The 12,520-nt window shown below is 34.5% G+C and overlaps 2 protein-coding genes across 3 annotated transcripts; one reads left to right on the forward strand and one right to left on the reverse strand.

The window, feature by feature from the left end:
• Positions 1 to 4,239: 4,239 nt before the first annotated feature.
• Positions 4,240 to 5,816, forward strand: LOC18036280 (proline-rich receptor-like protein kinase PERK2). Its single transcript, XM_006426587.2, has one exon. The coding sequence runs from the start codon at positions 4,846 to 4,848 to the stop codon at positions 5,404 to 5,406; it is 561 nt and encodes a 186-aa protein (XP_006426650.1). The 5' UTR covers positions 4,240 to 4,845; the 3' UTR covers positions 5,407 to 5,816.
• A 3,782-nt stretch (positions 5,817 to 9,598) lies between these two features.
• LOC18036287 (growth-regulating factor 5) lies at positions 9,599 to 11,808 on the reverse strand. 2 transcript variants are annotated; one of them, XM_006426588.2, is made up of 4 exons: positions 11,231 to 11,808; positions 10,496 to 11,021; positions 10,011 to 10,390; positions 9,599 to 9,928 (listed from the first exon to the last, which is right to left on the reverse strand). In XM_006426588.2, the coding sequence occupies exons 1-4, from the start codon at positions 11,451 to 11,453 to the stop codon at positions 9,921 to 9,923; spliced, it is 1,137 nt and encodes a 378-aa protein (XP_006426651.1). In that variant the 5' UTR covers positions 11,454 to 11,808; the 3' UTR covers positions 9,599 to 9,920. The 2 variants fall into 2 exon arrangements, with proteins under 2 accessions (XP_006426651.1, XP_024036449.1); XM_024180681.1 differs by having other exon boundaries at positions 10,011 to 10,393.
• Between the last annotated feature and the right edge of the window lie 712 nt (positions 11,809 to 12,520).

The following is a 12,520-nucleotide window of genomic DNA, read 5'->3' on the forward strand; positions in this document are numbered from 1 at the left end:
GTACGACCAGATGCCTCAAGGCTTTGTGACACCAATAAAATGCATCGAAAGAGACAAAATCCAAGAGACAAAGATATACTTGATACAGTGACATTTCCACATCAAAACTCCGTATCATATTCATGTCTACACACTACACTCTTTAGGTGTTAATAAATTAAATCTTTAATTTGTATGTGTTAGACGGTAGATTCGCAGAGGTGATGACGCGAAAAGTCTTTACTAAGCTAGGGTTTCAGGGCTACATGTCATATGTGGCCTAGGGTTCTGCTTTTAATTTGCACGGCTTTGGGATCTGTTCACTCCTGCTGCTTTAACCCCATTTAAGCCTTTTACCGGCTTTTGCGCATTGCTTTGTTAGCAACTTACTTTTATGTTTCGGGAGCTGCTCTATTGATTGGGAACAGTTCCCCCCGCAAACACACACACACACCCCTGTCTCCTGTGGCATAAAAGTTGAGTGTTCTAATTGCCTTGCTTTAATTTTACTTCCGAATGTTGACTTGCGTTGATAATTTAATAAACGCAAAGGATATCATTGGATATCATGCTAGAAAATTACACCACCCTCGTAGATATATATATATATATATATATATATATATATATATATATATATATATATATATATATATATATATATATATATATATTTTAACTTGACTTTCTCAAACGAACTTTTTCTCAAATTACACCACCCTCGGATTAACTAATAATCACACAATTTTTTGTCATATTATTTGTTGATATAAACTGATATGCATGGCATGAGAATATTAGTAAAAAATAATAATAACAAAATAGTGAAAACAAATTATGTAACACCCATTTTCTATACAAAGTGTTCGTGTAAGTAACCAATTAAAAAAAAACATATAAACAAGGATGGAAAGACAGAAAAGGTGATAAGGGTAATCAGAAAGCAATACAGGCAACGATTCCCTTACCGCCAGTGGCTTCTCGCGTGCCGTAGCCAGTTTCTGAACTTTTTAGCCTCAATTACAAGCACAGCATCAAGTTCCAAGACATTGCATAATGCATATTTTCAGTATGAACTTGCATTCGGAATCTTTCATAATTTGGGAAACTCCACTGTGGCCTATTTCTCCTTCATTATACTTTTTCTTTTTCTTTTCTATTTTTTATTAAAAGAAACCCTCCTCATTTGGCCACTTCCATTCGTCTCTGCCATTCCAACATCTACATATCAATAAATAAATAAATAAAAATGAATTTATTGATTAAGTTTTAATATGTTGGAAATTATGTGTTTTTATTTATCTATTAAAATTTATATTGTTTATCTGTTAATAAACTCTCATATAATTAAAAATGAAGATGTCCTTATTATTGGAGCATATATATATATATATATATATATATATATATATATGTGTGTGTGTGTGTGTGTATAAACTTATCTTTTATTAATTTTAGTAAAAGATAAATTATGCAGCAATATTTAAAAGGTCTAACAGCAGTCAAAAAATTTATTACCCAAAAAACATTAACTAGAATGAAAATTTTGGAACGAATGCTCTGCACAGGTGTGCCACCGGCATCACTTTCATGGTCTTTTTTTTTTTTTGAAAAAAAAAATTAATCATGGTCTTTATTATTAAAAATTTGTCTTGAAAACTTTACGTGAAAGGAGGGTGGATTGATGGGACAAGAGAGAGCAGCAGCGAGCCTGGTTTCTCTTTTAGATCATTTAATCGGAAGGTAAATGGCACTTTTGTGCTGTCAAATTTTGGACACACTGCGAACGGACTGCATGCGATGATGCTATGTGGCTTTGTTCAAAACATGAAATTGGATCCTGCCAATTACCTAAACATGCATGCTTCTAACTTCACTCTCTCTCCCATGTGAACTTTTTGGCTCCTTCTCATGGGGTTTCTAATTTCTGATTGTCATTTTTGCAGAAGGAAAGAGTCAAAACTTGGGTGAATCGTTTGCCCCCATCACGTAAGGTAAAATGTTTAAACAAGTCATCAAGCAAGAAATGAACTTGGTTTTGCACAATGGCGTTAGCATTTCAAATAATTCTACCATATTAATCTGGTGGGTTAAATTTTATGCTCTTTAGAAAAACCTCAACTTTTACAATGTCCTCACCAATTTTTAGTTCATGCATACTGTTCGTCTCGGCTTGGGCTCGTGCTTCAACACAGAATGGGCTGAATATGTGTGATTCTAGTCCGGCCATGTCTTTCTCGGCTGGTTCTATTTCCCTAGAGAGTGGAGCTTTAACACCCTTTAAAAATCTTTATAAGTTGTAGCACCCTTTTTAAACATTATTTCTTAAAATATTCCCAATTTAATTTATAAAGTACCAATTCATATATTAAAATTAACTATCAATTCCATGAAATTTATCCCCAAAAAAAATCTTTTTAAATTGCATACAAATCCTAAAATATTTATCTTAAATTTTTTTCTTATTATAAAATTTCTTTCCTCATAATTCCAATCTCTTATAATTTTTTCAAAAAAATTATTTTGAATTAAAATTTAAATATAGATTATAAGAATGGGATGATTGTAAAATGCTTGTTAAAAAGAAAAATTTTATCTAAGTTTTTAATTGAATTTCCATTCAAAATAAGGAATGAATTAATTTGCATTAAATTATTCAAGTAATTTTCATTCAAAAAGGGATTTTAAGACGAATTTTGAAGGGTGTCAAAAGGCCTAGTCTTTCCTAAAAATAATAAGTTGAATACAATGTGCCGATACATTAATAATTTAATATTGCAAAGGAGATTTGGCACTTTTTCGCATATAGTATTTAGATTTTACCACTTATTCTTTTATAGTTTATAATACCAAATAACAGTAATACTAGCCTTATAAAGTCTAAAAAAATAAATTATCAGTTTTTAACTAAAATATAATTTTTATAACATTATCTTTTTCATGGATAAAAATCAATCTCAATCGCTAAAACATCACATATTTATAACTTTATAAATTTATTAAATCTGTTTGGAATTGAGGTTGGACAACTGTAACTTAAAAACTACATTGTTAAAGTGCTTTGTAAACATTACTTGTTGTAGTTTAGAAAGTAAATTGAATTGATTTTATACTTTTATAATGAAAAATCTATTATGAGAAATCTAATATATCTTTAATAATTTTTTAAAAATTATTATTTAAAAATTATATAACTACAAACTATTAACTTTTATTTTATAGTTACGGTTTTTTTTTTCACAACAGCCGTAACACCTCAATTTCAAACAGTGCCTCAGAGAAAAAAGAGGAAAAATCATGATTTTGAATCTTTTAGCCATAGGTCAAGTAATATACATACATATATATAGTTAAATAGTAAATGATAGTAAATAAACTAATTTATTTATAATATGACAAATGTTAAGTTACAGGCGAATGTAACTTACAGCTCATTTAAAACAAGTAAATAGTAGTGAACAGACAGTGAGACCCACATGAATTTTGTATGGATTGTAATTTTGTATGGATTGTAAGTTACACGAATTGTAACTTAGTAGGACCCTTATAATAATAAAGGAAGGGATTCCTGTCCATACACTTTATAAAAATATTTTTTTTCATATAAATAAATAGAAGTGAATCTAATCATTTTAAATTCAAATATTCATATTGTCCATTGTAACCTGGATATCCGCCGAGCCGGGGCATACCATAACTAATGGAGGAGTACCCAAAAAATTCGGATTTGTGATGTGGGGAGAAACTAATAATACCACACACGATTAGCTAAAGAAAACTCTTGGAATGAGGGGCCTCAACATCATATCATATTAGAATGCAAACACGACGAGAATGTCATGGATCAGGTGATCACGTGATCAGGTTTGTTTAAGGATCAGTGATGGGCCCAAAGCCTAGAGTCCCAACCCAAGATTGCCGAATCATTTGGCCCACATTTGTTAAGATCAAGCGGTGATCCAATACACTTGTGGCAAGTGCCTACATGTCAAATTTATGCTTTGACAAATAAAACCAAGGGTTGAGCAAGCTCAGCTGAGAATTTGCGAAAAACACGTCCTAAAAATAAGATTCTCCCTCTATGCTAAAATCCAATGCAATCAATCTAACGGCAATCTACATCGATGACACCTCCAATTCGACCCAACCGTTTAAGCCCGCATACTCTTTCTCTCTTTCTTTTTACATTTGGAAAATGGAAATAATAAAAGCAAACACATTGTCGCTGTCTTTTATATCTCTTAAGAAAATGAAAATAAAAATAAACCTTAGTCTCCTAATCTAATAATGAATTTTCATTTTCCTACCAACTCATTTTGAGTCTTTTGACCTTTTCCACTAACCGACCCCTCCCAAAAAAAAAAAAAAAAAGGGAAAGGGAAAATTTCTCAAACTATAGAGATTCAAAGACGATTTTCATCTTTTTGTTTCTCAACTGCGACATCGTTTACATTTTTGAGATATCAAGGAATTTTGGACAGAACCCATGTGAGTCAGGTTCTTTATTCTTCACAAGAACAAGGAATCTCAAGCACCCAGATTCAAAAGTTCAATCTTTTGCCCCATCCCTAATTCCTTTTCTGTTCGAAATCTTTAAATAGCGCGAGAGAAGAGGGAATTAGAATTTTGGGGCCATACCCATTTGAACTTCTGTTTTTGTTCTTTGAGGGAACAAGAAATCAGAAATACCCAGATGCAAGAACCAACCTTAATGGCCAAACCCTTGTTTTGTTTAGCATAATCTTTGAGGAAACCCTTTTTTTTTTTTAATTGGGGGAGGAATTCAAGAATTTTGGGAACAAAGCAAAATCTTGATTTCTCTTAAAGCCGTCTTTGTTTTTAAAACATTTGGTGGTTGTTTGTTTAATGGAACCATCATTATCACCAATCTTGATAACTCTAGGCCTTGTTTTCACCATTTTCGCTTTTATTGTCGAGTCAGATGCACAAAGGGAAGTCGCAATGGCCCAACGGCCACCTGCGCATCCGCGTCCAGCACTACCACCGCCTGGGACTCGTCCACCACCGGCATCGCCATCCCCAACTTCTGTTCTTCCCCAGCAGAGGCCACCCCCTCAGGCACCAACTTTTCTTCCTCCCCAGCAGAGGCCACCCCCTCAGCCATCAACTTTTCTTACTCCCCAGCAGAGGCCACCCCCTCAGGCATCGACTTTTCTTCCTCCCCAGCAGAGGCCAACCCCACCTCCATCCCCTAATAGATTCAACAATAAATCATCCGATAATGCCTCTAATCGAAGGCCGCCACCGCAGAAGAAACATCGGCACTCCATAAATACTGGGAAAAAGATTGGATTGTTGTTTGCTGGCGTTGCTGCAATTTTGCAAATTGGTGTTGTAGGCTTCTTGGTTTTCAAGAGAAGGCAGCTTTTAAAGATCAACGACAGATACGATAACTACTCTTCTTGAACTTTTGTTATATAGGTCTCTTGAGTTTTATCGTATCCATTCATCAATTCTTTTGTTCTGGAGAGGTAAATTTCAATGTGGAAATGAGAGAGCATTGTAGCTGTCGTGAGATTTGTATTCTTTGATGAATTGCTAAGAGAGAGGCAAAATGGATCGATGGGTACATATTGCGGAATGATTGTGGAGTATAGGTGTCTTCATTTGGGTCCCTATGGTTCTCTGTAAATGGGTAATTGTTGATTGAAATTTCTCATGATCTTGTTGGTATATTGTTCTTTTTCACTATGTAATTTATTTACACTTTATGATTCAAGCTGGAGAAACATGGGTTCTTGAATTTTTGTCTACTAACTGCAAAGTCGGATATTATTAAAGGATACAATGACAATGTTTAGGCACTTTCTACTAAATGCCTGCAAGGAACTTTTCTTTGGCTTCATGTCTTTGTTGTGGTTTAGCTTAGTTTCACACTTATTAGCATGATGGAAAATATGCTAGTGGTTTGTTGGCTGATGACTTGCCCTACAGTGATCTTGCTCTCTGATTTCACATTCATGTACTGCTAAGAATTTTCCTGTCCATCTGCATTTTCTTTTTCTGCATCTAACAGATGCAAATTGAATGTGTGGCTGCAATATGGAGAGCCAATAAGCTTGATTAATTGAAATCTTCTTGGTGAGCTTTGTGATTAGAGGCCATAAGTATTAAGGTACAGTAATGGGACTCTGGGATTATATGTGTTGGGGGCAATAGTTATTTTGCCCATAAATGGCCAATGCATATTTGGTATGATGCATTTGGGGATGGAATAGAACTACTTCTAGTATCTTCTCGAGCTTCTTGCTTATGTTGATGCATTTATTCTAGGCCATATATGTGCCTTCGCTCTTCATAGGGGTTCTTGCTACTTGCTTAGTTTCTTCCTTTTAATTTTTTCTGTTTTTGGTTTGTCTACTTTCTTTCGGCTTTTCTTCTGTGTTAGCTATGTGCTAAACTGTGTGCATGTTTTGATGCTTTTGAGTCTGTTTACTATCACTGAAACAGTTAAGAGCCTAAACGGCTAAACATCGTATTATCCACCGATCTATTATATAGATGAAAACATCCGTGCCTTTTGTGTTGATTCTGGCTTTGGAAATGCAATTGCATTGTTTTGTTATAAATGTTATTTCTCATACTGGAGCAAGAATTTGGCTCTTTTTTGTAGATGCATTCATGATTTTCATTGTATGATTTATTGAAACAAGAAAATCTTAATTAGTCATTATGGGTTTTTCTTGTCTATAATCTTTGATAAGATGTAAAGTGGTTGTGAGTATTGAGCCTCAGGGTGGAGAAGTTGTAGGCCGTACTGATTTGTGAGGTACTGTTTATTGGAGTATTTAGCCTTAGGGTGGACTGTTTATTTTCATTCCGGGTTTACTACAGAATGGGAACTTCTGTTGGAAATAGGACAGACTATTTATCATGCTAAAATTAGCCATGTAATGCAGTGGAAATTGTCTTTACACATTTTTTTTTTTGTTAATTTCTCTGTTCTTCAAGTTTTCTGCTGTTCTGTTAAGAGTAATTCCCATTATTGATTGTCGGGCTACCTTCCTCAACAATCATCGTCTTTTCGATCAGTGATAGTAGCAGTCTTGAGCATAAGATGTTTGAAGTCTTGCAAATCTGTGCAGGTGTGACCGGTTGAAACATCATGCATGCAATTTGGGTGTGCCTTACTATGTTACAGCCACCCGTATTCTGTTACTTTAATTACATTTAAAGGAAAACTTGGGAATATGACAGAAAAGTCAAGGAAAAACTTGGTTAGATGTTACATAATAGCGGTTGCACTGTTAGATTGAGCCACCGTCCGCTATAAATTCTATAATAGCTGCTGAAAAATTGGGTTCTTAAAATACTGACTCTGGCCAGATTTGAGTTGGAAAGAGAGGGCATATCATGCTGCCCATTTATCATTGTCTGGCACTGATCTGGAACTGAACTTTAGACAAGGATGTATAAACTTTTAGGTATTGTATGTAAATCTGTGAAGAAAATGTAGGTAAAGACTAAAGATTTTGATTATTGAAAAGAATGTATTTGTGTTTTAAATAAATAGCTGGGGTTTGTTAAACCTAACTTTTTACAACGCAGTCCAGCTTACATTAGTTTCCTTTTTTTTTTTTTAACATAATTTATTTTCTTAATACTTCATATTAAAGTCTACAGAGATTTACAATATGAAATCCGCTGTTAGGACTCACTCTATATTATATGATATCTACTATGATACTGTTGATTTATGTTCTTACACGAGTTGAGGTCGCTAATTCATTTGCCATTATGGTAACAGCTCTGGTTATGTCTGATTGCATTCAGAGCCATGTTTAGAAAAATGTTAAAATGCAAGGATTTATCAACCGTTAATGTTCATTCATGTGAAGTTGTAAACAGTAGACTACTTTAGGTGAAATGTCCTTTTAGTCCAGGCATGACGGAAATATTCGAACAAAACCATTTATATTTCCCGTATTTTTACAGGTAGCACCAAATCGAGGGGCTTTTCGGTAATTTAGTAAATACCGTCAATGATACTTTAAGTAGGGGGGGATCCATTTGTCAAGTGAAGTTACGACATTGACGCCGCAATCACCGCAGTCCAAGGGCTTTTAAGGAATATAATTAAAGTTCGGTTATATTAGAACCGTTCTAAAATAGAACACGATCAAGATCAAAATTATGATGTATTTTTTTATTATTTATTATTTTGTGTGTAGTTGTGATTTTGAAAAAAATATATTTTTTTAAGTAGCCTTTTAATGCATTCGTTTCAATTAAATTTATTTCAAGATCATTTTTCCAACCTTTGTTTAGGGTCATACTTCAAATTAAATATATCTTCTTAAACTTAAATTTATAGTGTCTTGTTATCACTGCTGCGAGACCAACCAATTAGAATGTCCTTTGTGGTTTAGAGAATCGCTTTTACAATTCGAGCAAAATTTGCCAAGATCTTTGCTTAGAAAGGATGACGCTTTTCTACAGCTTTTTGGGTAGCAACAGCAAAGTCGAATCCAATCACAGGACTTTAAAGGAACTAACAAAATGATTTTTTTCTTTTTTCCCCGAATTCATTACACTCTATATCTATTACGATCTGAAGTCTACTGGGGAATCTAAATACATGCATTTGTAGTATTATCTACCAAATAATTATCGAGATCAGTTCAGAAATTTATTCCTACAAATATTTGGAAAGAGGATATGTGCACGTTTCTTATTATTCCCCGAAATCTTGTTAACAAAAACAAAAAATAATTCTGCTAATCTCGTTAAAATATATCCTTCATTTTTTGTAAACTTCAGCTTACTTTGAAAAGTTTCAAATACTGTCATCTCAAGTTCAAACTGTTTGATGACTCCGTTTACATTGACTGTTGACCCTTTAGACCGATATACAAACCCATGTTCCCTTTGTACTCTGACCAGTTCAAAGAAAAGACAAAACTTCTGAAATTCACTGTTAAAGATAAAAAGCTTGAGTTCAGTGGAGTTGGCAACAGCAGTCAGCAGTGGCATCACAAAAGATGGAAACAGGAAAAAGTACTTTCATCCTTTTGAAAAGTTTAAATTAATTAAGAAAATACATTTCAAAAATGGTTAAAAATTTATAATTCATTAAGGAGAAATCTCAAGGACATTGATCAGCAGCTCTACGGACTCACACTAAATTTTTAGAAACACTCTTTACATTGGAAGCTATGAAGTGACTTGATTGTGATCCGCAACTGATCAAAGACAATAATCTAAGGATTTAATCCATATGTAAGGAGTGACATTTCCTTGAATAAGCGAAGAGGAATCTGAGATAGTTTTATACGCTAACTAGACCTACTTTTGAGTACGAAGCCCAAACTAGGTAATGTATAAGCATTATCTACTTAGCTGTTAAGCCAAGCTCTCCACAAAATTTCGTTGAATGGGTACACATATTATTGCTTATCAATTCGGGCTCATATACTGTGATGCGTGTTCATGTTTATATCCACTCAAATTAATCATGAGAAGATAATATTCATGAGGAATGATTGAGAAATTTATATCCTGATGTCTGAGATATCTAGACCAAGTAAAAATCATTGCAGATGCTCCCTGCTGGGTCCCCATGTGTGGACTGGACTATGATATGATCAGAAAACAAACAAAAGTGAAATAGTGAAACTGTAATTGTAGGGGTTTCGGGGACCCTGAGGCATACAAAAGATGCTTCCACTCAAACAAGCAAAAAAAGTTCTACAAATCCCAAACATGTTTCTTTTTAGGGAAGAAGAGAAAATTAAGTATCAAGAAAGCAAAAGATAGATCTAAAGATTAAATCCTCCTGGCATGGCCCCCTCCACTATCATTCACAAATTTAAAAGCAACGTAAATTAAGCCCTTTCCCATCCACAACTTCAACAATAAGGCTGTGACCTCCAGCTGGGACTCTTTTTGATACTGTATAATTGTCTATTATTGAGACTTGATCAGCTATCTGCAAGAAAAAAATCTTAAGTTGAAACGACAAAAATTGGAACAGAAAATAGTAAATAGGAATGGATTATTGAATTAATTACCTGAGTGGATTCTGGAATTGGAAGAAAGATCAAGCCAAGAGTCAGTGCTCTTTGGTGGCCATTCCCCAAAGAAGTGGTGGAGTGGCTTTTGCGTTTTATCTTCATTTTCAGCCTTCACGACTGTTCTTTCTGTTGCTGCTGATGATTTGAAGTCAGTGCCCAAAACAAAGCAATGCTGCTGCTGCTGTTGTTGCTGTTGTTTTATAGAGTCAGAAAAGCTTTGAAACTGTGAATGATGAGGGTATGTTTTATTATAGGAACCATCAATTGTGACCAATGGCCCCGGACATGAATCTTGAAAGCTTCTAATACTCCCTGAAGCTTCTGGAAAGAAAGCTCTCTCATCGACTGCACCTTCCCTTATTCCATGAAAGTTATAACTACTAGCGAAAGAAACAACATCCTCAAGTTAATTAACAAACCTCAAAGCTAAAGAGAGATAAAACCAAACCATGCTGTTGTGTTTTGTCTCCTACAACACAAACCTGTAATCTTTGTCGGTCTGAGAACAGGATCCAGAGTCCAGAAAAAGATGACGGGTAGTCACGTTATCGTGAATTGAGAAACTAGAAGAACCAGGGGGCCTTGAAGATGAAGAAGAATGAGGACAAAGAAGAGGGTTAATGTGAGCACAACTCTTTTGAGATGGATCTTGATAGGCATAGAGTTCAGGAGAAATGGAAGAAGATGGAGAGAATGGGTAAGAAGAAGAAACAGAAGAGATTGGTGTGTTAATGGAAAGTTTTTTATTGAGTGATGGAGAAGGGTTAGGGTTAGGGTTTGATGCTGTGGATGATGATGATATATTTGGAACTGATGAAGAAGTGAGTGCTTGTGCTTCCACAGGCTTTCTTGAACGGTTTCTGCCTCTATGCATGTGTCTTTCACAGTACTTGGAATCTGGGTATGCTTCTTTTGAGCATCTCCATTTTTTGCCATCTGTTCTTCTGCATCTTCCAGGTTCTGGGTCTGCTTTTCTGCCAAAACCCACCTGAAAACAACCCCACCCGACTGCACCAACCAAAGTCCCATCAAAAGCTTTTTTTGGAAAAATAAAATAAAATCATTTCAACTCAAAAATTATTTAAAAAATTAATCCAACAAAGAATATGAAAATATAGGCCTAACACAAATTTGGGTGCATAGATTTGAGCTAGTTCGTCAACAAAATTTAATGGATATACTAAGAAAAGAAAGGAGGAAGGTGTCTGTTTACTTACCATGTGGAGCCTGAGGAGGGAAGAGACTTGAGACCAATGAAGAATCCAAGCTTCTTTTGACAGAGTAGATGAGTTCAGGTGGAATAGGAACTCCTGACACCATGTACTTGAAGATGAGAGCTTGGTGTTCAAGTTCTTGCAATTGTGTTGGGGTGAAGGGAGACCTAATTATACTATGATCTCTTGCACCGCAGCTTGTTGTTGCACCTCCAACAGTCATCATCTTTGGAAGAGTGGGAAAAGATATATAGGAGGAGATGAAGAAATTCAAAGGAAGGATATTCAATGAAAAACCGACAACAGCAAGAAGAATGGAAGATTTTTATTAACAAAGTTAAGAGATGAGATCAGAGGCCGATAGAAAGAGGCGTTGTTCTTGTTGGGCTACTGCTGCTGCTGCTGCTAGTTTTGAAGGATATTTTTGCCGAGTCCATTGGTTGCAGAATCTTCTTCTGTGCATGGATGAAAACTAATGGCTCTGATGCTACTACTGCTGCCACCTCCCTTTCTCTTTCTTTCTCTCTCTTGAGTACTGAGAGAGTCTGTTCTTATTATGACTGCAACCACTGTGGCTTCTGCCCTGCCCTTGTCTCTGACATCTTTACAGAAATCCATAAACAAATGTACAGTAAAACAAGTAATATTAAATACAAACACAGCCTATACTCTTATCCGTTGTACCTTTAGGTTTAGGTTTGGGCTTATGTATACATAAACTTGTGCCTACATTGCACTCTCTTAAATTAACATTGAAGGTCACACCTTTTTTCTTTTCTTTTCTTTTTTTAAACAGGAAGACATGCCTTTTATTCAAAAGGTCAATAATAGCTAATGATACAATTTTATGTAGGCAGAAAAAATAATTAAAACTCATGTCTTAATTAGGATCATACTTAATCATAAAATATAATTACGTACACTGTAAAATTGTACATTCGAAAAGAGAATAAATGACTCTACGCATTAAGATTTTGTGAGATAATAAATTTTTTTATTTAGATTATAAATTATATCTATCAAAAGAAAATATCAAATTATATAAATATATCTTTTTGTACTTTGAAATATATATATTTGATCGTTTAAATATGATTTCAATAATAATTAAAAAAAAACTAGTGTCATAATGGTCTTTTATTTTGCTGTCCCAACATCATAGTCCTGGAAATGAGTGCCGTGATATTATTTGAAGCTGTTTAAATTTTGTACCGACGCTTATTTTTTTTTTTTTGAATACTGATTAATCATCATATTACTGTATTACACAGATATTTACAACTGTTATTATAG

This window comes from Citrus clementina, unplaced genomic scaffold (assembly GCF_000493195.1).
Source record: "Citrus clementina cultivar Clemenules unplaced genomic scaffold, Citrus_clementina_v1.0 scaffold_7, whole genome shotgun sequence".
NCBI classification, from domain to species: Eukaryota; Viridiplantae; Streptophyta; class Magnoliopsida; order Sapindales; family Rutaceae; genus Citrus; species Citrus x clementina.